Here is a 27980-nt window from a genome sequence, read left to right as displayed (position 1 = left end):
TGATAAAGTAATGCTCTTTTAGGGATGTCAGTAAGTAATAACCTTGCCTGTGGAGGCATATAGGATGTGGTATTTCGTAAAATACTTCCAAATTTCTATTATTAATAAAAGACTTGTAGTTTGGCTCTTTTTGGGGCTTTTTTAACTGCCTTTTTGGTGAGGTGAATTGGGGGAAGGCACTAAATCTGACAGTTTACTAGAAACAGTGATACGTGGCATGGAACGCTATTAAGGAGATTATGTTATCTCCCAGGAACAGAGAATGCTGCGGTCAACGGGAAATCAATTTCCGAGGGTGCTACAGTAAATTTGTCTTGTAACTGGAAACTTTCTAATTGCTGCCCCAAGGGAACAGTAAGCTGAAAACCAGGCAGATGGCTTCTTCCCCATTTCCCTTATTCTTTGATTCCATTTAAATTATTTCTAGCTTCCTAGTAACTTTGTGTGTTAAACGTTTGCAAATGTTTTAACGCTATCATAGTTGCTCTCACTTGTACAGTAACTTTGCTGTTCAAAGCCAGATGTTTTTCAGCAGGTTTTGGGAGAGATTTAAATTTGTCCTCTTTAGATTGAGCCACTACTTCTAACTATAGCATTAGCAATTAGTATGAAGGAGAAATTGGTTTTTTTTATTTAATACTATACAGCAGAAAGATTGTATCTTTTTTTTTTTTCCTTCAAGCGGGGGCTCAAGGAGATGGCTTTTTTCCCTGTTCCATCAGTTCATTGAGACTTTCATTACTCACACCATCTGAAAAGCATTCTAGTGTCAAAGATATAGCCTAGTTTTTATGACTTATGATTTTATTTATGATTTACGGTTAAAATTCAATAGGATGGAAAGGCCTCATATAAATAGGTACTTTAGAAGGAAGGTAGAGCACCTTTTCCTCATAAGAGCTTTGGGAAATATTTGGTTGGGATGGAGTCTGTGAAGATCAGATATATTGAACGTTGGCTTTCTTTGTTTTGAAAGTTTGGCTGAATGCAGGTGGTAGTCTATGAAAACTAAATTGAAAAACATAACAGAAAAATAAGTCACAAAGAGCTTATTGTGGTCAAGTTCCAGCTTCAGCAAAGAGCAGAAAGGCCTGCTTGAAATACTCGGTGGAGTTGGAGACTAAGAGGTGTGAATACAAGTGTGAGCTGTAGGTTGAATTTGGAGCCCCTTGAAAACTTCTCAGTATCATTACATTCCTACAAAATGTAAAGATTTTGTTATGGAAAAAAAGTTGGGAGGAAATTGTTCAGATAAGATAGAAAAAGTTAGCTTTCCATTTTTGCAACTACACTTTGCTTCAAAAATGTTGTTAAATTTTGTTTATTCAAACTAGATACTTATGTACCATTTACTGCTGACCATCACAGATACACATGATCAGATAATATACAAAGTGCTTACAAGCAAACTACGTCAGTTACTAAATCATCTACAATACCTGCTACAATAGTTGCTAAAACAAGTGTGTTATCACACTAGTTGCTAATTGTTAATTTTAGAAATGCCTACTAAATACCACTCAATAAACAAATTAATTACTAGTTGGAATATCAATCACCAAGGGTTTTTTTTAATCATAATTTAAGAACAACAATGGAATTATCATTTTTTAATACCATGTGTGAAATTAACATGAACTGAAATATATCTGGCTGTCCTGGTTTCAGCTGGGATAGAGTTAATTTTCTTCCTAGTAGCTGGTATAGTGTTATGTTTTGGGTTCAGTATGAGAAGGATGTTGATAACACACTGATGTTTTCAGTTGTTGCTACGTGGTGTTTAGACTAAATCAAGGATTTTTCAGCTTCTCATGCCCAGCCAGCAAGAAGGCTGGAGGGGCACAAGAAGTTGGGAGGGGACACAGCCAGGACACCTGACCCAAACTGGCCAAAGGGGTATTCCATACCATGTGATGTCATGGCCAGTATATAAACTGGGGGGAGTTGGCCTCGGGGGATCGCTGCTCGGGAACTAACTGGGCACCGGTTGGCAGGTGGTGAGCAATTGCATTGTGCACCACTTGTCATTTTTGGGTTATATTTCACTCTTTTTGTTATCTTCCTTTTCATTACTATAATAATAATAATAATAATATTTTATTTTTTATTTAAATTATTAAACTGTTCTTAACCCACGAGTTTCACTTGTTTTTGATTCTCCTCCCCATCCCATGGGGGCGGGGGGGGGGGAATGAGTAAGTGACTGCGTGGTGCTTAGTTGCTGGCTGGGGTTAAACCACAACACTGGCCCAGAATTGCTTTCATTTTTTTAAGGAAATTGTTGCTTAGTGAGAAATTGCATAATTATATCTTTTGAACTTCATGGGACTTTTCCCTGTGTATGTGCTTTTAAGTTGAGAGTTTCCTGTAAATGGAGATAATTATTTTCAACAAGAAATAAATAAGGTTGTTAGAAAATAGTTGGTAAGTGTTGGAAAATCTTCAAAGTCGTAGAACCATGTTCATATTTTATCTGCAGTGCAGCAAGTTATGGAAATGCATGATTGCCTTTGGTGATAATGACTATTATATTAGTATCAGATCTGTGAAGTGTTTTGAAAAATTATGGAAAACCTTCATTAGCCATCAGAAGCTCTTTGAAATATTATGGTTAGCAGGTACGTGTTTTACTGTAGTACTTGGGAGCTGTAGTCATACACTAGGATGCAAATTTGTTTTGCCTCCATAAACTGAAACCCAAAGGATAGACTTTGCATTAGCTGCTTAGAGTCCAGCTCTGGTTCACACATGTAGTACCTGTGGTCGCTCTAATGACTAATACCTCCTCAGGAAAACAAGTAAACATATGCTTATAATTAAACAGATGTTTACTTGCTTTGTTGATGTACGTTTTATTTTTAGAAAATTATGTCTATATCCCTCCTCTGGTTAAAAAAAAGAAAGGATGGTATCTAGCTTTCAGATTTGTGGGTCTGGAATAAACCTACTTAAGCTTTTGGGATGTGCAGGGTGGGCTGCAGCAAGCAGGCAAACTGTCTGGTCTTTTCTTGATCCAAAATAATTTCCCAGTTTCAGTGCTTTGAAGGAGCAATACAAAATGTAACCTCTTGGCAGAGAAGAAAATGCTTGTGTACATCTTTTTTTCAACAAGCAAGCCATGAATTTGCCTGTTCTCTTTTTATTTAATGTGTTTAGATAAAACCAAACTGGTATAAAACAAGGGTTTTAAATTAAATTAAAAGGAGAGTTCTAAAAGCTCAATTTCTTTCTCACCTCCACACCTGAGTCTGCATTTTTAATTTAAGGGAAGTACTCATTTTGCTTTTTGGAGCAGCTGCTTGGGGAAACAGTTCTTCTAAATCGTATTCTTTGCTCCTGATGCTCACTTTGGGTGTGTTACTTAGTATTCTGTTTACAAAGCACTCTGCAGAGCGTTTGACAAAAAGCAATGATTGCACACAGGAACTGCTGTTTTTTCAGTTTTTTATATGTTAATGCTCACTTGAAATTTTCATGAAGCTCTTTCATGTGAAATGTGAGGTATAGAATGTTTCCTGTAATAAAACTTACAACTGCTATAGAATAAGTGACTTTGGTGTAAGGGTATAGAGTATATACATCTTCTTCATCAGAGAAATAAAATTAAGAAAAAATTAAAGCTTAAGTTGTTTCCGGAAGTGAATTAATCTGCAATTCTGATGTTTCTCATTAAAAATGTGTAATATATTAAAAATGTGTAATGTTTTGAAGAACACCATCCCACCCCCCACCCCGAAATAAAAACAGGTCAATTTGTTGAAAGTTTTGCTATTATACATAGCTTTTCTTTTTTTGGACCGCTGTTCTAAAATACTTTTATAATACTCTATGTTGTAAGAAAATGGTGGCCAAATGCCAGTGAGCTGGTTCCTCAACAATAATTGGGCAGTAGGATTTCTGGGGTGTTCTTTTGTTTTCTTTTTATATCTGTATAGTGGGTAAAAATATGCCACGTTGTGATGACAGCTACTTTTCTTTATTTTTGTAGGGTTGACCCAAGGACCATTTCATCCTGCAACAATCAGTTAGCAAGATCTGCACAGACTTGTTCCTAAGGGGAAACATGTCTGAGATTGACTATGAGAAGTTAGCTGAAATAGGTAAATATTTTTTGTTATACTTCAAATGGCATCTGTGTAGAGTTACAGGTTATTTAATAGAGCATCTTCGGTAAGTGAGAGGCTTCACCAACATTTTGTAATACTTCTTGGAGCAATCCAATATGAGTTACAGCCACTGTACTGATGTGTACACTATTAAAGCCATTAGGGTTGAAGGTTAGTTTAATACATGCAGCTTTTATGAGTTATTGGTAGATGTTCCTAGTGCAATTCTAGGCTATTGGAATATCACCATCATCACATATTGTGGCACAAATGGGAGTCATTACTCCAAACAGACAAGTATTGAATGAGCATAGAGATTGCTGTATTGCATGTTATCTCCAAAGATGTTAGTTGAGCTGAGCAATATGACCATGGCATTAGGGGCGTCATCATTTTGAAAGATCAGCATTACATTTTTTTTTCCTTGAGTTTTTGAGGATGCTAGGCTGAACCTCAGAGCAAGAGTCTTCCAGATTTTTTTTTTCCTCCTCCCTCAGCCTCCCTTTCCCTGTCCCTCACCTTAGCTCTGATTTCCCCACATCATGACTTTCAGAGGCAGCTGGCCTTTTTACTCCTAGGGCCTGATTCAAAATCCATTGAAAGCAATTTTCCCCTCAGCCTTGGCAAATGCTGCATCAGGCCCCTCATGTTGTCTCCCAGCCTCGGTTAAACAGCAATAACAGTGTGAGTAGTTACAGATGATGCTCTGCTGTAGCTCATGGAGCAGGGCAATAAACTCCTCTATCATTTGCAGGAGAAAAATGGAGCTGAGGTCTCCCTCAGTTTGGAACAATGAATCTTCTTCTTTATTTGTGTTTATTACGAAACACCTCTTGAGCTCCTGTCCTCTTGTTCACACATTAAAAAAAACCCAAACCAAACCAAAACACAAAAAAGGAGAAGTATATACAAAGAATTCTCTCATTAGGTTAGGGTTAACTAGCTTTTCAGTAGATATGTTTACTGTTGGGACTTCTTTAGTCCCTGTGAATAAGTGCAGGACAAACGGGCATGCGTATTTACTTTGCTTCTCTAGTTCTTCTGCACATCTCAAAACCAGATAGCTTGATACCTATACTTTGTTACAAATCCTTACCCCTGCTTTTGGAAACATGTCTACTTCTATGCAAAGTACAACATAATTTTTTACAGAAGGAGTTAGCCTCTGCCTCTCCGTACCAAAGGCTGTAGTTAACGTATTGGTTGTCTCTGTTGTGTTTAACTTGAATATACGTTTCGCTTTTAATAAAGCCTGTTAAGTTTCAGTGGATTGTGGTAAAAGGTTCACATCCCCACAGACTAGCATTTTCTATTTCTTTTTCTTTCTCCCCTTTGCAACTTTTTGTTACTTTAGGTGGTTACAGTGCTCAGACACCAAAAAAGAGCCCTAATAAACAAAACAGTCTTTTCCTTGTTCTAACATAAGTTAAATATTTAAAAAAGGAAAAAATTGTGAAATTCATATACTGTATTATGTTTGTATTATTCTTCCCAGCTCTTGGGACAAAAACATTCTTTAAAGTGAAAGAATACTTTTCCAGTTAAGGTTAGTGTAATTTTTTATGTATGATATACTTTTAAAGGGTAGAAAAATACACATTTTTGAGATAATAATAATTTAAACTTTTTTGTGTGTATGAAGAGGACTCTAATGGTGTCTTTCCAAAGGCAGATTTTTTTTTCCTATAGGACTGCTGATTTATTTTCTGAGGAGCCTTTAACATGAATTCAGACATAAAGAAATGTAAAACTAGTACATGTGTTCCTGACTCTTCTTTGTCTTTGAGAAGCACAGCCACTAGTGGCATTTTTCATCCTTGTGAAATGCATTTTTGGTACAAATCATGTTAAAAATAAAAATGAGACAATAAAGCTTTCACGTGACTGTTTATAGGATAGAAAGACACTGAGAAACTGTGAGTAGAAGGCATTCCGAAATATTTCCTAAGAGTTTTTGTCTAGGACTTATTAGCTACTGGCACATAAATCTGGCTGAAATCAATACTTAATATATTCTCTCTGCCCAAGTTTCTTGCCTGGTGGTCAAGGCATATGAAATATGCAGATGCTCAGAAGGCAAAATGTTCTTGAAGTACTTTTTAAAGCGGCACTAATAATGTTATAGATAAAACTGTTAATTCTGCCTTATTAAAACTTGCATAATAACAAGAGATAGATGAGGTACAGGGATGGTGCACCTTATCAGAACATTAATTTTTCTCTTTACCTGTGCCTTTTCTTCTCTTAAGCCACCAAGACGCTTGTGTGTTAGTGTGTCAATTTAATGTTATTCCTATCAGTTTCTAGAAAACATTCATCTGAATAGTGTAGAGGCATTAGTGACAGTAATTATCACAGAATCTGTGTTCATTTGGATACATACTTAGGATCACCTCTTTTTGAACCTTACAACAGTTTGGAAAAAAATTGGAAAAAAAACGAAACAAAAAAAACCTGGAACAAGATCAATTGACCTTGTGTTGCTCACTTCAGTACAGAGTAGATTTTAATTGTAGGATCTAGTCCAGAATCTACTCAAGTTGGGGGAAGGACACCCATTGATTTTACTGGGCTTTTGAGCAGACTTTTACACCTTTGCTTGGCCTCTAGCTGGAGTATATGCTGGATGGACATCTGGCTGCCTTGTCTATTGCAAGTTCAGAGTTTAATGGATTTCAAAGAAACAGTGAATTTCAGGGGAGGTGAGATGGAGATTTGTTTGCAATTTGCTACCTTTATGCAAAGTAGTAAGTCTGCTCTCAGAGGGCATTCACACAGGGTGGTAATGTGGCGTAGCTGTCAATGCACACGTTAGCATACTGAAACTTTGACTTCTCCATTTGGGCAACCTTGAAATAAAAGGCAAGAAGTCATAGATGGATACAAGCAGCAGATTGTGGGAGTGTAGAAAATGATGAGACAACACCTGCAGTAGTGAATAGCAAGATCACAGCATGCCAGCTGTCCAGTCATTGTCGAGATTGTGAGCATCACAGTAGATATTAATCTTAAGGAGAACATGAAGGTAGCTTTGAGGTATTGAAGGGTTGCTTTTCCCACACATGAGAAAGGGTAAAGAACAAGAAACTGATTTGAAACTGCAACAAATAGTGATAAAGGCCTGTGTTTTTGTCAAACTGAGCTAAAATTCAACCCTTCAATAATGTATCGGAGGCAAAAGTTTTTCTCTGTTCATTAGCACTTAAGTGTTCTTTCTTGCTCCTTTAGAACTGCGGAAGGATGAAGTGGAAGATACACAGTCAGAACAGGAAGAAACATTTCTGCCTCCACCACTTGAGGATCCTGAGCTAAATATCAATCACCCCTACTATGATGTTGCGAGACATGGCATCATCCAGTTAGCAGGTAAGTTTGGAAAATACTATGGGTTTATGTTACTACACCTCTTACCACATTTTTCTTACTGTACTCCTCAAGGTGATGCATAGGAATCATGTTGATGCTTTCAGCCTTCATCAGCTGAATAGTAATAGATGAACTCAGTGCTTTTCTACGGATGAGTTGTGAGTCAAATATTTGAGCTTAATCTTGCTTTAAAATATAACTATAGCAATATATTATAATCTAAGGCCTAACTGTGGCTGTAACAGATCTGTACTTTATTTGTGATAAGCTGTTTTGTTTTCTGAATAACGTGAAGTGTTGTGTAGCCACACGTAATCATTTTTCTAGTCCTCCCTGGAAAGGGTGTGCAACTGAAGAGATATGGGTTACTGTATAAAAACTAACAAAAAGCTGAAAGGAAACTGTTGACATAAATGTTAACTGCATTTATCACCTGACTTTCTGCTGTGACATGGAGGAGAAGCTATGGGTACATAGAATATTTGAATATTGGATCATTTAATGTTTATGGTTATTTTTAAAACGTTCTGGCAACGTATAAGACATGCAGGCATATTTATAGAATCATAAAATAGAATCATAGAATCGTTTAGGTTGGAAAAGACCTTTAAGATCATCAAGTCCAACCGTACACCTAGCACTGCCAAGTCCACTACTAAACCATGTCCCTAAGTGCCACATCTACACGTCTTTTAAATACCTTCAGGGATGGTGACTCAACCATTTCCCTGGGCAGCCTGTTCCAATGCTTGACAGCCCTTTCGGTGAAGAAATTTTTCCTGATATGCAATCTAAACCTCCCCTGGCGCAACTTGAGGGCATTTCCTCTTGTCCTAACACTTGTTACTTGGGAGAAGAGACTGACACCTACCTTGCTACAACCTCGTTTCAGGTAGTTGTAGAGAGCGATAAGGTCTCCCCTCAGCCTCCTTTTCTCCAGCCTAAACAACCCCAGTTCCCTCAGCTGCTCCTTATTAGAGTTGTGCTCTAGACCCTTCACCGGCTTCATTGCCCTTCTTTGGACACACTCCAGCACCTCAATGTCTGTCAAAACTGAATACATTATTCGAGGTGCAGCCTCACCAGTACAGGGGTACGATCATTTCCCTAGTCCTGCTGGCCACACCATTTCTGATACAGGCCAGGATGCTATTGGCCTTCTTGGCTACCTGGACACACTGCCGGCTCATATTCAGCTGGCTGTTGACCAGCACCCCCAAGTCCTTTTCCGCCAGGCAGCTTTCCAGCCACTCTTCCCCAAGCCTGTAGTGCTGCGTGGGGTGGTTGTGTCCCAAGTGCGGGACCCAGCACTGAGCCTTGCTGAACCTCATACAGTTGGCCTTGGCCCATCGATCCAGCCTGTCCAGATCCCTCTGTAGAGTCTTCCTACCCTCAAGCATATTTATGATATAAAAGCAGCTCTTTAAAATATGCATTGCATATTTTTTTCCTTTTGGCTTATTTTTGGTATCAATGTGCTTGTTAAAATAGCATTAATAATCACAATCCTAAACTAAAGAAATGTATACAATAAGAAACAAATAGTGGTATTTAACACTGCTCATCCTACTGAAGTCTAAGATTGTGTTGTATTGTGCACACTTTTTGTGCCTCATGCTTTAGTGAGCCTAGATTATGATTTTTCAGGAAAATTATGAACTTGGGTTATACATAGGTACCTTCCTGAATTTGAGCCATAAACAGGATGTCATCCAGGTGAATATCAACTTCAGTAAAACCAGTCCTCTAGTAAGCTATGATTGATTAGGGCAGTGAAATCTGTGGTAATTTCACTTCTGACTTATAGTGGGAGGAGAATTTTACCCATAGTAACTTCTCTTCTTGAAGCTAGTTATACACAGGATAATAACTACCTTTTACCTTCTTTGAAACTAACCCCCAAACATAAGACTCAAATCCATAAACAAGGGAATAACAGATTCACATTCTTGTGATTCAAAAGCTACTGCCTGCTATCCCACTAGGATGTTTCTCACTCAAGCACCAGTTTTGGGATGGGGGAAATACCAAGATATAAACGTTATTAATGAAACCATTGAAATCAAACTGACAAAGTGTGAAATAGATGCGTTAACATACATACCGGATACACCAGGGTCACTATAACTGCCCACCTAAGAACCTCTTCCATCTGCTGTATTAGGCAGTGCTACATGATAATGCCCTAAAAGAGATCTTCAAGACGTTTTGTCCTGCTGGTATATTCAACATGAAATTATGATGGGCCATGTATTTACTGCTACAACTTTAATTATGAACAACTATTTAGTAAATGTTTGTTGCTGCTCCTTGTTCTTTGTTCACTCAAAGCTGCCCTGGAAGTCCTAAGAACTTGGTATTTGTCTGTTTTAGCTGGTGTTAATTCCAAAGGGTCCTTGCGTGTTTATTTTCCGTGGAGGAACCATCGTGATTTTTGCAGCGATGTGCAGAGCTGCCGGGTGATGAGCTGAAACCCCCAAGTCTATGCTTAGACAAAGCTCCTGTTCTCCATCCCTCCAGACTGGAGGAAAAGGGGACAAGTTGGCAATCTTAGTAAGTTCTTATTGACTTACCAATAAGACGTTCCCTACTGATTCAAAAAAAAAAGTTTACTTACTACCAAGGCAAACAAAAACTGTAACTTTCTTAGTCTCAGAAGGACTCTGTTGTTTGACTTGGAAGAGTTAAATGGTGGGGAACTCCAAAAAGGGGAAACTTTTGGAATGAGAAGATGAAATATACTGGAACATCTCCTTTTAAAAAATTCATGCTTTTATTGCTGGTGAAACAGAGACCATGTGGTGGGGACAGAATGATAACCAGCCTGCCCTTTCCTGAGCTGTCCTGCCTGGCTTCATCTTATGCATATGCCTTATACCTATGTTAGAGAATGGGAATGTGCTTCAGTATAGTAGAGTGAAAGCCACAGTTTTTTTTTTAAAGGAACCTACCTGTAGCTTCCATAGGTTCATCTTGGAACTTGCTCCGTATCAGTGTTTGCTTGGAATAAAGTCCAAACACTAGGTATACTCCTGGTTTAAATTCACCGGAGCAAATGGAGGTATTCACAAGATGAATCTTGGCTGAAATGTTGGATTATCTCTGATGGTTTTGTCCTTATATGTTGGGTTTGTGTGGCAAGGTTTTGGTAGAGGGAGGGCTACAGGGCTGGCTTCTGAGAGAACCTGCTAGAAGCTTCCCCTACATCCGAAAGAGCCAATGCCAGCCAGCTCCAAGATGGACCCGCCGCTGGCCAAGGCTGAGCCCATCAGCGACGGTGGTAGTGCCTCTGGGAGAACAGATTTCAGAAGGGGAAAAGCTGCTGCGGCACAGAAACTGCAGCTGGAGAGAGGAGTGAGAATATGCGAGAGAAACAACCCTGCAGACCCCCAGGTCAGTGAAGAAGGAGAGGGAGGAGATGTTCCAGGCGTCAGAGCAGAGATTCCCCTGCAGCCCATGGTGAGGAAGACCATGGTGAGGCAGGCTGTCCCCCTGCAGCCCATGGAGGTCCACAGTGGAGCAGATATCCACCTGCAGCCCAGGGACGACCCCACGGTGGAGCAGGTGGGTGTCCGAAGGAGGCTGTGACCCTGTGGGCTCCTGGCAGGACCTGTGGCCCTGTGGAGAGAGGAGCCCACGCTGGAGCAGGTTTGCTGGCAGGACTTGCGACCCTGCGGGGGACCCACGCTGGAGCAGTCTGTGCCTGAAGGACTGCAGCCCGTGGGAAGGACTCACGTTGGAGAAGTTTGTGGAGGACTGTCTCCCGTGGGAGGGACCCCACGCTGGAGCAGGAGAAGAGTGAGGAGTCCTCCCCCTGAAGAGGAAGGAGCAGCAGAGACAAGGTGTGATGAACTGACCCCAACCCCCATTCCCCGTCCCCCTGTGCCACTGCGGGGAGTAGGTAGAGAAAATTAGGAGTGAGGTTGAGCCCAGTAAGAAGGGAGGGGTGGGGGGAAGGTGTTTTAAGATTTGGTTTTATTTCTCATTACCTTACTCTGATTGAATTGGTAGTAAATTAAATTAATTTTTCCCAAGTCAAGTCTGTTTTCCCTGTGACAGTAATTGTTCAGTGATCTCTCTCTGTCCTTATCTCGACCCACGAGCCTTTTGTTATATTTTCTCTCCCCTGTCCAGCTGAGGAGGGCAGTGATAGAGCAGCTTTGGGGGGCACCTCGTGTCCAGCCAGGGTCAACCCACCACACCTTAATACTACACTCTTTTGTAGGGGAAAAAAGTCCTCTAGCCATTGTTTGAGCTCAGAAAAGAGTGACTTTAGCTGCCATTTCAGTCAGAAATATATGATGGGGTTTTGCAAGTCTACTGGACAATTTAAATGCAAAGCACAAGCCAGGAGCCGTGCTTCAGATGGCAGTCTGCACCCTCTAAAGCAGCTCTGATGGTGGGACGTAAGAGGAGAACGCGGAGGTGTGCATATGAATGCAGAGCACGGGGAAGGTGAAATATGATCCAAAGACATGCTTCACCTCCAGTGTTAACTGGCATGGAGTCAGGTTTGAATTTTGTCTGGGTTTAGATTCAAGTGAGGAAAGGATGAGCTCTTCAGATCTCCTTCCCGTCTTGGAAGAGGCCAGTCCCCTTTGAAACAAATAATTTTTAAATGATTGGTACCTAGTTTTTAATGGTTTCAATATCTTTGAATAAAACAAATTATATTTTCAGTGTTTGGAATGGCTGTATTAAAGGAATTCTAAAAGCAATTCCTTCGTTTTAAGTCTGTTATTGAAAGACAATGAGATGTATTGTTTCAAGTGATTGAAGAAAAAGAAAGAATTTAGCTGAAAATATTTGCAGTAATTTATCCATCTCTTACAATGATCTAGTATCAACAGTTAATTTAAAAAAAAAAAAATCTAAAATTCCTTCTTGATTCTGACAAATTAAAATGACTTATACCTGCTTTACATAACAATAGCTTTGACTATATGCAAAGGAGATTTTTTGAGCTGTATTCATAGTGTGAAAATACGATTAATTAAGAATAGAGGACATTTTTAAAAAGATGTAAGCTTTAATAATTGTTTATTAATTACAGACTGGTTATGTCACAAATACCAGTGTGCAGCTGACTACCCTAAGCATATGTTAATGCAACAGTGCTTCAGTGCTGCAGTGCTGGGTCTTTTTATTTCTATTTTGAAGGAGAAATTTCAATCTGTTGCCTAAAAAGAAACTCAAGATTATTTTTCTTTGTGGAAAAAGGAACATATAAGCATATATGAGGCGTCAAGCTTCCTTATTTTCTATAGTTTGCTTCCATGATATGATCGCTGACCACTTTTGCAGTACCTTTTTTTTGAGTATGTGCTGATTAGTAGGACTCTGTCTCTGATACTTGTGTTTTCATTAATTGCCAGTGACATCCTTTTATGTGTTAGACAAAACTTTTTAATGGAATCAAAGTCCATCATCGTTTTAAATCTATATTTCCCTTCTTAGCCTGTTACTGCTTTTCTAGTTATATTTAAAGATTTCAGGTACCCAGCCTGAGTCTTTGTAGAGACTGTCCATATTTTTCTTCAAGATCCAGTTGATTTCATGCCCCTTTCTGATATTGAACCAGTGCATTAGAAACTGATTAAAATAGTATTATGTAGATCAGACTGTGAAAGGTAAAGTTGTAATTTAGTTTTTGTAACATGTAAGGAGAAACTGTAGTGAATTACCTAATAAGCCTAAGACACAAGTCCTGATAATTTTCAGTCCATCTCAGTGACAGCTTTTCTACTTCTTGCAATACCTTCAGGAGCAGATCTGTGGTCTGTAAATTGCAGGCCCACAGGAAAGAACTGGGTTTAAAGATATTTTTTTTTTTCTTAAAAGATTTACTTTGTTAATTTTTTTTATTTCCATGGGGTGTTCCTGAAATCAGTATCTCTGATGTTATTTCATGACTACCCTTTTGGGGAAAACAACAAATCAACTGAAGAGATGTAAGACTTGGGCACTTTTCAAGAAGGAAGCTGAGGGCTCTGGTTCGTAACCTATTTGCAGCACAAGCAGATTGTAATGTGGGCTTTGCACATCACAAAGCATGTCCTAACCATCTGGGTGTCATGTTTTTCTCTCAATTGCTATGAGAGGAGCTCCAAAATAAAGGTTGATATCAATGAAAAGTATTTCCTGCTCTAGTGAAGGGGAAACTTGCCTGAGTGATAGAAACATGGGTTCAAATCCTTTAGGTAGGAATTGAACTTGGATTTTCTAAATTCTGCACCAGTTTTCCTCTTGCTTCTTTCTCCAACTATTTTATTCTCAGAATGTGAAAGGAAATAAATCCTTATTTACCACATTCCTTGCTTTGAACATCAGACTGTAAGTTATAGTGTCTTTTTTAAAGACACAGCTGAGTTAATGGTATAAAAATATATGGACATGCTTTCTTGTTGAATCTGAGAAAATATAACAGGTCTGCTTTAAACATCACTTAGTAGAGCAACAGGCTTGCTAAAATAAATGATGGCTCAAAGTGCCAAATTCAAATGTGAATGTGTACTTAATGTTAGGTTTGGGTATCCTGACAATATACCACAAGTCATTCTATACCCAAATATAGCTTATTAAAAAGAAAAGCCTAGCCCTATTTCCCCTTTACCAAGTAAATGTAAATTATATTCCCTTTCTGTTTGACTATTCTGCTGTTTCTTTGCTTTCCTTAAATTTTCTTTTATGCTTTCTGTGAAACATCAAAATACTTAGTTTTGCATCACTGAAAGCAGTTTTGATTTTCAGTGCCCCTTTTAAGACTAGAGCATTGTTCTAGTCCAGAGAGTCAGTCAGATAGAACTGTACTGATATTAGAGAGGTTAGCTTCAGTATTGGCTTTAACTCACCCTTATTTCAACTTATTTTACATACTTTAAGAGGAGCACAGATGAAATGTAAATAATTAATTATATCAAAAAGCAAGCTGTCCCTTTGCTTTCAGCTGATCCAAAAAAAAGTGCTATGGCAAAGTATTTTTCTTAGACAAAATTTAAAAGAAAAATTGATCATGGAGGAATCTGTGATGGGCAGTCTTTGCTTTCTGAGGGAAATGAATAAGGTTACTGATGTAGGAAATCTCCTGAACATTCACTTATAGTCATTCCTATTTAGAAAGACACCTGAGCATGTAATTGATTTTAATTGCACTTTTAGCACTTTCCAGAATTAGCCAGGTGCAGTGCAGGTGCAATCCTCTCTCAGAAAGTTGGTTTCTAAATAAACAGGTGGATGTGAGTAGAATCCAGAGGAATGAATGCAAAAAGGGAACTTTGTGAAATCAAAACAAGTTGACTCTTAGAATTTAGAGTTGGTGTCATTCTCTGCATTTCCTTGGTGGATCTGGTCTCTATCCCAAAGGATGAACACTCCAATGGGTATTTTAATACTTCATCTTTAAGCTGGCTAATATCTGTTGTAATATATTTTCATATGATTGGCTGAGGTGATCAATGCCAGGAGAAAGAGGACTCAAATCTCTACAGCTAAAGGTATAAGCTTCTTCTGCTAATGTTGAGACTCAGCTGTGTTATCTTGGCTGTGTATTTCTTAACTGACAAAGTTTGCCGTTATGGATGGGCAGAGATCCATAGTGGATTAGTTGTGGATGTATTTACTGTCCATTACTCAGCCTAGGCAAAACACAGAAGTTTCATAATGGCTTTTTTGAGATCCCCATATTTTCCTGAGTTGTGGAGTGTAGAAGGAGGCTTGAAAGCACAGTTTGTCTTGCCATTTAACATAATGTAATTGAAGTTTAGGCTCATTTTCTCTAGCATAAATTCTATTAATGAAACAAATATGTGAGCAAGTGTTTTCATTGGTGTGGCAAGTCCCCTGGATTTTGACCCTGCTTCTACTCCCATTGAAACCAATGGCAAAACTTCTGTTGACTTGAGGATCTTGCTTTGCTGTAATGTGATAATGACAAGCTTCAGTGAAGTAAAATGATATTTCACTTTTCACTTATAAAATAGTAATGTTTAGTATCATCAGAACAAAAGCTCTTAAAAAGTCATGCTAAAACTACAGCATTCAAAAGATCTCATTTGCAAATCGGAATGAGCTATATCATTAGAAAAAAAAATTTTCATTTGCAAGAAGCAGTTAGGAAGTGCTGTGCTATCCAAATTCTTAATTAAAAAGTAGAACAATCCCCTTTCCCACTTGCCCTTCCCGTGTCTTACTGTAACTTTTTTTCCCTACTGCAGAGTCTGATATCAGAAGCGATGTATGATTCGTGTCTGTTTCAGTGAAATCCAGACAAATGAAACCCCAGCAGCCAGCTTGTATTTTAATGTGCATAAATGTCATTCGGGACAGCGTGCTCTACACACCCCTCTTTACTCACCGAGGACAGAGGAGGCGGCTGGCATTGCCGTGCTGCGCTCCCAGGAGTGGCTCTGCAGCCAGCGCAGCTGATAATCCTGAGGCTGCCCAGTAACACGTCTGCGTGATAGCAAGTGCCTGGTTCAAAGGCAGGAGCCTCCTACCCATGGGCGAGAGAGGGCTATCGGACCTCTTTGTGCACAAGGGCAAAATCTGAGCTAGTGACTTTTAAAAAGGCATAGGTACGTAGCTGGAGGAGTGTGAGTACCCAAGCAGTTAAGGCACTCAGTGTTTGGGAATGCCTCCTGAATATCTGGAGCTCAGAACCAGTCCAGAAAGATAAGGGGAGGAGCACATTTTCCAGGGAGGGTAGAACAGGTTATCAGCTTTCATCTGAAAGTGTTTGGTGACATTAGCCTATCAAACAAAGTAGGTTAATATAAAACTACATTTTTTACCTGAAAGCAAAACATGAAGAGGCAAAGCTGATATTGCACTTCTTTTTTGCTTTGTCCTCTGTAGAAACTGAGACATCTTTCAGTTCTGTCTTAAGTCCAAATAGTAGGAAAATACAGGTTTTGCGGGATAAAAATATACTCTATGCTGATTTAAAATCCAGTTATGCTCTCCTTTGAATGTGAAGATAACTGCCATTCCTCACCTTACCCTTCAAACTGCACTTTCACATGTTTGGGTAAAAATTAAATCCTCAAGGTCGTGGGATTCAAACTGTTGAACTGGGAAGCAAATGCTGTACCAAATGTGATGGACATTTCCCAGGGTGCTCAGTCACAGCCCTTCTGGTGGAGGGCAAGGAAAGCCTGCTTCTGTTTTGATCAGCATTTCATATGTCATGTTAAAATTTGATGTTGTTCAAAACATTATTGATGCCTATGGAGAAAGAACAGCCTTTTTCCTTTCATTAGCTGTCATCACCAATGGGAAGCTGGCACTGCTTTATTTAGTTTTTAATGGAGTTGCGGTTCTCAGTCACCTTTTCTGGTTTGCTCTTGTTGCCTGTGTGGCACTGTGGGGTGGGAGAATGAGGTGCTCTGCTCTGCTGGTAATTTTGAGAAAGTTTCTCTGCCTCAGTTTTCCCATTATCGAAACCAGGCAATTATGTTTGTGTATGTTCTAAGTGTATCTGCAGTCTTTTATAAAGCTGGTTATTTTCCTGCCTTTTAATTCAAGCAGTCAAATGTGACCACCAGTAACAATTAGTGACTCATTTAGTAATTTAACTGGAAACCTTTCTTAGATTTATTTTGCTCATAAAAATGATTGTCTCTAACAAATAAAATATTCTACAGTGCATTGTAACAGGAATTTTTTCACAAACAAGTCATGATTTAGAGAACGATATTTTATTAATGTTTTAATTTAATTTTAGTACATCATTCATTAATGCATGTCACGTAATGCTTTAATAAGTACTCTGAGAATATCAAATAAGACACTTAAAAATAACTTCAGGAAATAAAATTGTGGTCTGTTAAAGAACAATATGCAGACATACTTGAGTGCATATAATTGTGGTGGTGTGCATATTCTTTCTTTAGTGGTGCTCAAGCACCTTATTTAACACACAAGTCAGAATTTATTTTTAATGTGGGAAGAGGCACCAGGCCTTGTGGGATGAAAAAACACCTTTGAGAAATATAATAAAAATAAGCAGTCAGCCAAAAAGGAACAGGAAGAAGGAACAAGCCAGCAGAAGGGGCTGTGTTTTGGAAGTCAAAACTACAGGACTAAAGTGGTAATGGCCAAAAGTCAAGCTGAGTTAGATCTTTAAAGGATGTTAAAGCAAATAGCAACAGGTTCTTTGGTTGTATAAATAAAAAAAGAGAAGCGATCTTCTGTGAAATAAGAGTGGGGTGGCCATCAGAGATAATCCAGCTAGAGCTGTCAAACTAAATTAATAGTTCATCTTGGTTTTCAGTAAATACAATGATGTTGATATTATTAGGAAACCTTTTTAAGTCCTATATGTGATGTTCATCTGCAATTTATTATCTAACTTTTATCACCCATGTTTAGGAAAGATGCATTCAGATTGGAACAGGGTAGAGAATAGATAGGTTGGGGAAGAGATAGATGATCTAACTTGTTTACAAGCAGTAAAATACAGGCTGGGAGGGGATACAATTATTGTCTACAGAGTCCTTTGGGATGGTAAATAGTACTGAAGGAGAAACACTGCTTCAGCTGAGTGATGTCAGTGTCACATAAATTGGGACAGACTTGCTGTGACTTTTAGACTGGAATTGAGAAAGCAGGTTGCTAGTTGTCAAAGCAGTGAGCAGGAGGAGCAAGAAACAGAAAAACCTAACTTTTTTAAGATAGAGCTCAACAAATCAATGGAAGGATTATGTGGTACAGTTCCTGGTGATGACACAGGCTTGGAATTGATAATGCAGAAGATGTCTCTCAGTCCACGTTCACACGTGAAAAGTCATTAAACGTTAATCTCGCCTCTTTCCTCCCTTTTCTCCTCCTGCACCTGTAATGGAATGGGTTTAAATAGATGCTGTCCATCATGACCTTTGTAAGTACTATTGAGCACAACTAGGTAGGAACTGGACAAAGCTAATACAGGGTTTTTTTCCTAGTGTGGAATCCGTCAGGTGAGGACGGCCACCTCTTCCTGAGTTGAATAAAGGAAAGCATATTACTATCAGTGGTGGGTTTTCATGGAAAATGTGTGTTTGTAAAGCTGGGAGGTATTCTGTTTGTTCAGATCAAGTAACTTGAACCAACATCAGTAATACAAACTAGAACAGCTTAAAAAGTGGTCTGAAGCTGTTCTACCCAGTTTTCACAGAAATGCTCATGTGATTTTATTTATTCATTAAGTGACTCTGTTACAGATTTAACTTCCCCCATTTTACTTCTTTTTTTTGTTTATTCATTACAGCTACTTACTTAATTAGGGGTGAAAGGGGAACAACAGAATTATAAAGAATATCTAAAATCCCACCAATTCTTAACTTTATTGTACTTCTGCTTATATCAAAGCCAAACTTTGATGTTTTAGTGGCAATAGAAGCAAGTATTAAATATCATTATTTTGAACCTTGAAATTAGACCAAGAATGTCTCAAATATGAATTCAGTCTAAACATTTTCTGGGACGATTCTGTATTGCTTTAAAAGGAATGGTATCTTTCATGTAGATATATGTTAAAATCTTAACACGTCACAGTCTTCAGTGCTGAGTTACCTTCAGTATGAGCATGACTCAACCTCTGCGCCTGGCTTTCCAGATAGAGGATCTTAGGTGCGGGCTGGGCATGACGTGAACACCAACCTTGTCTGTACAGACAGTGTGGGTGAAGCTGTCATGAGTCAGACTAAAGGAACTTAAATGCAGCAATATATGCTTTGTCAGAGGAGCTAAGGGATGGACATTTAGGGATCTTCAGGTTAGAAAAGCATACTTGTATGCCTTGCTTGTTGTGTTTTAAATGTGATCTGAATGTAGCAGTGCTTCTGGAAAAAAGTGGGTACGAAAGCCTACGTTGGTTAAAAAAATCTGACTTGGATGTGTGACAAAGCAAATTGCCAAAGTGCTTGTCAGCAGAGTGGTATTCTGATAAATTCCAGATATAAAGCATGAAGAGTTTGAAAACAGGTCACTTCCAAGACTACTAGGTAAAGCAGGCCTGTTTTCTACCACGATTGAATGCTACAGGCGGACTTAAGAGTTCCCTGTCAGGAGCTGAGTACCACCAACCACCTTTGAATATGACTTTCTCAGCTTAGCTTCATCATTTGCCCAGCAGCTGCTTCATTTCAATGCAGCAGTGGCCAAATTGCTTTCTGTAGGCAACATGTGATTTGACAGTGAAGTTTCGCAGTATGTTTTGAGTAATGATGGGAAATAGAGGTAGCCCCAAATATCATAAGATACAAGCCATTCCTTTAGACCACTGAAGTCCCATTGCATAAGTAAATTAGCGTTGTCTTTACTAACTGTTTTGTTCACTAGGTGATGACAATTCTGGAAGGAAGGTGATTACCTTCAGTTGCTGCCGTATGCCCCCCTCCCATCAGCTCAATCACACCAGATTGCTGGAGTAAGTTTCTCTCAATCTCCTGCATGGACTACTTTACATTTTTATAGGTGAACTTCTGTTAGCTTGTTTCCAGGTGAATGAGCTTTCAGAGAGGAGAAGCAGGAGTAAGACAAGGAGTGAAATGAAAAAAGGATGCAAGACCGACTAGTGTTAATATTAAGTGAATGAGATATGGATGAAACTGCAAGAGTTACTTCACCTATAATCTTGACTAGAAGCAGCAATTCACTGTGTACTGAAATAAACTTGTCGTCTTGATTTTTTTAATGAATTCTGACCGTATTTAAAAAAATTGAATTTATGATGAGGACCAATGAAAGAGAAATTCTAGTATTTTAGTGCTCCATACATATGTTCTTGTGAATAGCAGTGTTTGCCTTAATTTGCTGTACTTCATCTCCTAAATCACTCAGCAAGAGCATTATTTAGTTACTTACATCTTAGTGGTTTTCTTCTTTTATAAAAAGATCTGCATTACGTACAGTATGCTATGCTTAACATTTTTATATGTGTCTCACTTTGTAATGTTTGGCTTTTTGCATTAGAAGAGGTTGTGAATATGTAAAAGCACAACGTTATTCTTTATTAACTTGCTGCAGCAAGGTACCAGGACATGTTTCTGCCCTGTAGTTTGTCACTACAAGGAGATCTCTTCTGCCATGAGAGTCCTCTCCTTCTTAAGCATTTTAAACCTATTTGGAGTTCTTGTACAGCCTCCATTGCCAGAACGTTTGAGCACCTTTCAACCATGAGTACCCACCACCATTGGAAAGGACAGAAGTGCTGTTATCTCAACTTTTCAGAAACAAAAAGGGATTAAAAGACAAGTTACTCAAGAAATGTGTTTGAGACAATCTTGCTTCATTTTTATCCTCTTCACAGCTAGGGTATTTCCACAGCCTTAAGCCAAAGCTTCCTGTGTAGCATAGAGGGAGTGTTAGCACCTAGGAGGAAGAGCCACACCAGTCAGCTCCTCACCTAGAGGAGCTGCTTGCAATGACTAATAGGAGATGCCAAAGAAAGGAGTGTGACAAGTTTGCTACCAGACCGAAGAACCCTTCCTCAGATGTGTAAGAAGCTGCCTTGATGAAACCAGGGTTTCCAGCCCTTAGACTCTTCTAGACTTGAACACTTACATGTTTTCTGAGTCCACATCATCCATGTTTCTGAGTCCACTTACGTCTGAGTCCACATCAAATCCACTTGGGAAGGCTGTGCTAAGAGAGAACTGAAGACAGGTGTCTGAATGTGAAGCTAGCAATATAAATATCGAGTGATCTGCTTTTGAGTAGTTAGATGTTGAATTCTGAGGAAAAGCTACAGATTGGTAGGTATTTTGTGATTAAATCACTTCAAGAATGGATTCGGTAAAGCTTTTGCAATGTCCCTGCAGTTCTGTTACAGTCAATTAACTGTTCCAAGGCTGTACAAAAAGACTGGTTATTTTATGCCAACAAAACTCTCCCAATTTTTTTTAGAAGTACAGGCTTTCTGGATGCAATGTGCCCAGGAATTTACATGCTGTAAAATAAAACATGTGGCACTCTGTACGTAAGAATATCTGTTTAGATATATTTTAATTTCAAACTTTTTTTAAAAAGTCTTGAATGACTGTTACTACTACTTCTTCTATTAAAATACCATTAATACTTAAGTCGGGGATCAAAACAGCGTTATATTGCAGTGGCAGTCCTTGTCCAAGGCTATTCACAGTCTAAGATTTACTGTATGCTGAGGGAATAAGTAGATAAATGAGACTGTGGGAGTACAGTGTAAGAGTGAAGTTACGGGCTTTTGCATGCAAAGGTGGATAGTCAAAGTGGCCTTGACACTTGCAGATAGCCACAGCCTAATAAATGGCACATGGAACTATCTATTTTATTGAATGAAAATTGCTTACTTACAATTAAGAGCAATAGCTGGGGCTCTGTCGCAGAATAATAAGATAGCATTGAGAATGACATGAGAAAGTTGAAATCTGACACAGCAAGACATGAGGCCAGATTATACTCCTCCATCATTGCTTTATTTGAATCATTGAGCTGTGTAATAGGCCATACAGTGTTCTCAATTGTATGAGAAAGGGAAGAGAAAAGCATCTTAAACTATACCATAAAAGAACGAACACACAGAAATCTGCTTATAAAACATGCAGCATTATTTCAAGATGGGATAAGTAGTGTAGTTCTTTAAATTAGTTTTAAGGGAAATGATCTATGAACACAGTCCCCACAATGCAAACAAGGGAAAGGCAAGTATATTCAAGAAAACAGTTTACAGTAACAAGTTGTAATTGGCAGTAATTAGGGCTAATGGATTTTTCAAGAATTTAGGAAGTTTTAAATCAAGAGGAAAACCCAAGATTTATGCTTTTTTATTTTGAAAAGTCAAAATGACATTGTTTGCTTGGCTAAAAGGAAGGAATTTACAAAGACAAGAAGAAAGCAAAATAAGAGTCACTATCAGTTAAAATGCATCTTTTAAAAAATTTCTTGGAAAACGCAGTCCCACATTGTCTTCATCTTTTAATGATTCATGAGCACCATAGTTTTTGTAGCTAAATATGTTCTTTCAAATTTTAGGCTTTGCAGTGATGTGGAATTATTGGCAACACTGCCGCTAGAGCAAGATGAACTTGTTAGATAAATACATTGAAGCAAACGTAAATTTGCAGTCACTAGCATTCTGTGCAAAAATAGCACATTTTCTTTCTCAGTTACTGCTTTAAAAATCTCATCCAGTAAACTGTCTTAAAACTAAAATGTTATCTTTCTCCTCAGGTACTTAAAGTATACTCTGGACCAGTACGTAGAGAATGATTATACGGTTGTCTACTTTCACTATGGCCTGAAGAGTCTGAATAAACCATCTCTGAAATGGTTACAAACAGCCTACAAAGAATTTGACAGGAAGTATGCCTCCAAAATATTTGGTTTACTCTTTCAGTTGTGTAATGTCTGTAACTAACTTCCACGAAGGAAGCGGATCTTTCCTGATTTGCCCACAGCCAAATGAGTTAATTTTGTCATTGCAAATTCTTACAGTGATATCAGTACTGTTGGTTATCTTTTAAGTGTCTTCTGTGTAGTACTAAGGAATGGCCAGGGTGCTGCAGTGGTTATATAAAACTATAAAAACCCTTGGGAACAAAACCAAGAGCCATTGCCTTTTCTGTGCGCTATTGAACAAGATACCTCTGACACCTTATTGGTCATCGTTCTCGATTATCTCACGGTTACGTTTGAACCTTTGATCATCCCGAGGCTAGGCTGTATACAAAAAAGGAAAGATAGTTTTTAACAGTCCATATCTCACAGGCCTTGCAGTGTTTGTTGGTTGTTATATGTAAAGCCCCAAAGGGACTGCTGTACTTGTATATGCCTGACCTTTCAGGGTTGAGGCCAAAGCTCCTAGATAAATAGTATTTTAATAGTGGAAACTAAAGTTCTGATGTTTATTCTTTGAAAGTGCACACTTACCAATGAAGCTGAGAGTTCCTATTGAAATTGGTTACTCTTTTCCTTGTTGGCCAGTTGTTACTTGTCTGTAGGTTGGCCTCAAGAGGGCAACATGACTGAAGGCAAAAATACAGGTCTTTTCTGAGAGTGAGAGTGTGTGTGCATGTTGCGGGGGATGGATCATACATGTCTGATTTTTCCAAATTGGGAGCTGGAACAAGAAGCAAATCTCAAAAAAAGATTATTGGGTGTTTCTAGACTAGACTGGGAGCAGTCCCAGTGAAATACCTGACCCTGCTTTGAAAATTGAAGTTGAGGTGTATACAACACCTTTTGGTTGTCTAGTGCCAGTGCGCAGACTCTTTTGAATCTCACCCAATAACCTCCTGAAACTTTAAAACCCACTAAGCTAGAAGATGAGGTTGTGCATAGCAGCCATCAGAGTGGCAGTGGGAAGCTGTCATGTGAAGCCTCTAACTGCTTTCATGAGATACTGCTATCGCTATCCACTCAGCAACAGACCAAAACCGCTTATTTTTGCTGGTAGGTTTCTGAATATGGTTAGTACAATGTATCTGTTCTTTCTGGGACTGGGTAAGGGAGAAGAAAGGCAGAGGATCTCTTATATTTTTGTCTTTGGTGAGAGATTTGGACTACAATACTGTTTTTTGCCATGCACTGACAATTCCTGAAAATAAAGCATCACACTCTTTTTCTTCCGGGAGAATCCCAAGCCAAATTTACAGTTGCTGTATGGGGAGAGGCAGTACAAGGGAAATACCTTCTTTGTTGCCTTTTGCCACGCCTACAAGTGCACAGTGTGACTCTCATTTATGCCAAAAATCTGTTCTCTCCATCCCCCCACCCTGACCGAGAAAGCAGGAGACCCAAAGAGGAACTGAGAAGTTCAGGTAGCTGGGCAAAACTGTACACCCATCATTTTATTCACAGTTGGAACTTCTTAGCATACTGTCATTGACAAGCTCAAAGCAATATTCACAGCCTAACATGTATGTTCAGCTGTACTAGCCAAAGAAAAAAACCAGAAATAGCACCTTTCAGACTTCTTCTGTGTGTGTGTTTTGGGATCAAAGGAAAGCGGGGACAGAGGAGAGTACAAAGGACGATAGTAGTTAGCTAGCATCATGAAAGCAAATGTTCAACAGGAATAGTTTCAAAAGAGTAGATCTTGCATTGAGGGTTTACAGCAGAGGCTCACTAAAGTCTTTTGGGCACTTAATTGTAATCTAGGCAACTATGAAGTACGTAAACTTCCACAGAAGCAACAGCTTATGCCCATTGCTTCAAGGTACAAAACAAACTGAAAATGGAAACTTCAGTAAAACAGCTCAGGTTTTTTGCTTGTTAGTATTTATTGTTGATTTGGGGTTCTTATCCACAGTGGTGCCAATTGCACAGGGATAGTTGTTTGCTTGTGTATGATAGTGGCTTTGTGAAAACAATGCCTTTTTCATTCAAAGATGTATGGGCCCAATTAAAACCCAAAAGGAAAAACTGTTGTACTTGCAGAGTTGGTCCCTTTTCCCCCCTCTTACCATAACCTGTTACAAGAAGGTTTTTCTTAGAAGTTCACAGTCATTTTTTCCATGATCATTGTTTTCTAACAATGAGCAGTGAACACTTGGGAGGGCTGCTCCCTACTGAGAGGCACACTTGGCAAAGTAATAAGCAACAATTTATATATAAAAGCAGGATATTTTATTATGCGTTTCTCAATTTCATTTTGCAATAACGTTGAATAAGAGCAGTCTTTTTGTGCAGCCTGGTTTCCATTTCGGTTTCAGCCTCCTAGAATCTATTGTTTATGTATCATGATATGACACTGTAGAATCAAGCAAAGCTATAATGGAGAAAGGTTTTTGTTTCATACGAAGGGGACCGTCCAATACAAAACAGTGTGCAGTTGGCTTCACCTTTAGTAATTAATAGCAAAAAAGACAATAAAAGATTAGGTGTAAATTTTACATCTGAAAAGTTAGAAATTTTCTCCGACATGAAACTCCTGTAAGCAGAAAATAAAGGGAGATGAAGGAAAGTAATTTTTTTTTATTATAGATTTTTTTAATAAACTCTTCATTCTCTTCTCAATATTTTTTTCAAGTTGCTGAATTTTCTTTCTGTCCCCCTGATATTAAATCTATGACACAGCAGACATTGGTTAGGAATGTAACAGTGTTATCTTGGCCTACTATTGTATCATCAAAACTGACCATTTTTTAAAATGGGGCTTTTTTTTCATTTTACATTCCATTTCTTCTGAATTAGGTCTTTTTAATGTGTTTGAAAAGAATGCTGTATAATGTTCCTGTAATAATAGCTCCCATTCAGTTGCAGCTATTCAGTTCTATGATATTCAACAGTGTTCTAACAATTTCTTTTTTTTTTTTTTTTTTTCCCCAGGTATAAGAAAAACCTTAAAGCGCTTTATGTTGTACATCCAACCAACTTCATAAAAATTCTGTGGAATATCTTTAAACCTCTTATAAGGTACTTGGCAATTTATTCAACACATTTTCCTGTTTTGTTTAAGGATGGTATGTTCTCTAATAAGTTGCTTTTAAAAAGGCTTGAGGTAAAATATGTCAGGTAACAGCACAATACCCATTTAAACTGTCTTGAACTAATGAGTAAGGTGAGCTTAAGCTTGGGTATGAATAATAGGGTAGAGTTCTTTATAAGAAAAGGAAGTCTCAATTCATAATAGTTTTACTGGTATGTTAAAGTAAATATCGCTTTAAAACATAGTTATTCTGTGGACCATGAATGACTTTTTTGTCCTGTTTAACAGCACTTAGCACAATAGAACTGGGCCCATGACTGGAGTTGCTAGGTGGTACGGTAAAGCAGGTAATGAATGGTTAACCTTCGGTCTGATCTCAAGTGCTGAGATGAATAGGAATGATACTACTTGTGTGTTCAAAGTTAATGAATAAGCCCTGAAGTGCCCATAAGAATTTGAGATGGAGGGAATAATGGTGAAGGTGGATGTATTTTACTGGTGCGTTCTTTTCCTTTGCATGGTAAAAATTGATGCTGTCTACAAGGAACAGGCAACAATGGGTAGATATTGCTAAGTGCTAGGATGGTTGGGCTTTCTTAGTTTCTGCTCCTGAACTTCTGTCACTTCCAAAGTAATTCTAACATTTTGCAGATTATATTATGAATGTCCTCAGGGCTGGAGGATGAAAACAGGTTATCCTGAGAAGCCATAACGAACCAACTAAAAATGTCCATTACAGTAATTTGCAATTGAGTCAATTTCTGACTGGTAGAAAGCTAATTAATTAGAAACGGAAAGTTTAACTTCTAGACAGATCAGAACATGTAAGGAGCATGTGAAAATAAAAAAGTAATTACAGCTAAAAATCATTCCAGAATATGCTGTTCTTGAAACAAGAAGACTAACTATAGATCTTTATTTTAACTGGCAGTAAAATAAATGCCAAAGATCCAGGGAGATAGAGCAATGGTGAGAAAAGTGTGACAGAAGCAGGTTGTCCAGCAGGTGATGGTGCCTCAGGAATGGGGATGGATTTTCTTTTTTTGTTCATGATTTGCTGTAGGATGGCTATGGAGAGCTTTCTAGAAAAAAACAAAACAAAACAGGAAAACCAGAAAAACTCTTGATGGACATTACAACACTCAGGTGAAACCAACTTCTTTCTCAGAGGCAGCTGAGGGCTCCTTGGGAATAGCTCCAGGCAAGTGGTTTTGGGACACAGGTGGTTTTCAGTCTGTGCATGTTAATGCATGCAGTGGAGCCACAGCTGGACAACAGCTATGCTATTCGATTTAGAGTAGTAATTGGCTGCTAATTCTTACAAAAGAAAAGTTTACGAGTACCTGTTCCAAATGCTCGTTTGCCCTGGATCTTACCTCGTCTGTGTGAATAAGATGAATACTTTTTTTCTTGGATCAGATAACGCTGGTAATTAAATCCTCATTTAACTTGAATGTGAAAATGGGTGATCCTGATAAGCTTAAGCATTCATATCTAGCATAGAAAAATCAAACCAGGGCTTGTCATCTTAGATGCATCATGATCTTGACCTTCTGAACACCGTGCTTTCATCAGGATTGGCTGTTCCTGTTTGTACTCAACTTTTACCACTGCGTGCCTGGATACTTGTTTTGAATCTAATTTGGTCATACTCTACTGCCTGTTGTTAAAGCGTGTGACCAACAGAAACAAAGCTATTTGTACACTGGGACTGACAACGTAATTGAAAGTATGAGTAAACTCTGAAAAGGTCCATAAGCCAGAAGGCAGGAATTAGCTGAAGCTAGGAAAAAAACCTCTTTACTCCCTAAAATGGTTTACCTGCCAAATGCTCACATGCATTTGTGCTTTGGGTTGACTTAAGTTTGGGGTTGTCAAGTGAGGGAAAACGTAAGGATATAATTTTAAAACTGAAGTGTGAAAGTGCCCATGTACAGTTTGACTAAATTGTACTCTCATTGAAGACTAAAACTTATTAACATTGTTAATTTACTAGAATAGTACAATTTAAAATTTCTTCACAGTACCTTTTCCTTCTAGTTTAGAATAATCTTATCTTAGCAGATGATGCTTTTCTTTAAGTGTCAATATTAAACCAAAGTTCACAAAAAGAAGGGAGAAAA

At 38.5% G+C, this 27980-nt stretch overlaps 1 protein-coding gene across 4 annotated transcripts in view; it reads left to right on the top strand.

Moving 5' to 3' along the window:
* ARHGAP8 (Rho GTPase activating protein 8) overlaps positions 1 to 27980 on the top strand; it is an 86189-nt gene that overhangs the window by 20766 nt on the left and 37443 nt on the right. For all 4 annotated transcript variants that reach the window (XM_030040941.2, XM_041129620.1, XM_030040940.1 and 1 more), the window contains 5 exons: positions 3989 to 4100; positions 7335 to 7472; positions 19791 to 19878; positions 22659 to 22790; positions 25758 to 25844. In XM_030040941.2, coding sequence (XP_029896801.1) covers positions 4064 to 4100; positions 7335 to 7472; positions 19791 to 19878; positions 22659 to 22790; positions 25758 to 25844 — 482 coding nt within the window. In that variant the 5' untranslated portion in view covers positions 3989 to 4063. The remainder of the gene's footprint in view (positions 1 to 3988; positions 4101 to 7334; positions 7473 to 19790; positions 19879 to 22658; positions 22791 to 25757; positions 25845 to 27980) is intronic.

This window comes from Aquila chrysaetos, chromosome 17, assembly GCF_900496995.4.
Source record: "Aquila chrysaetos chrysaetos chromosome 17, bAquChr1.4, whole genome shotgun sequence".
NCBI lineage: Eukaryota > Metazoa > Chordata > Aves > Accipitriformes > Accipitridae > Aquila > Aquila chrysaetos.
Note: the sequence above shows the minus strand (reverse complement) of the source record. Positions and strands in the feature narration are given on the sequence as shown.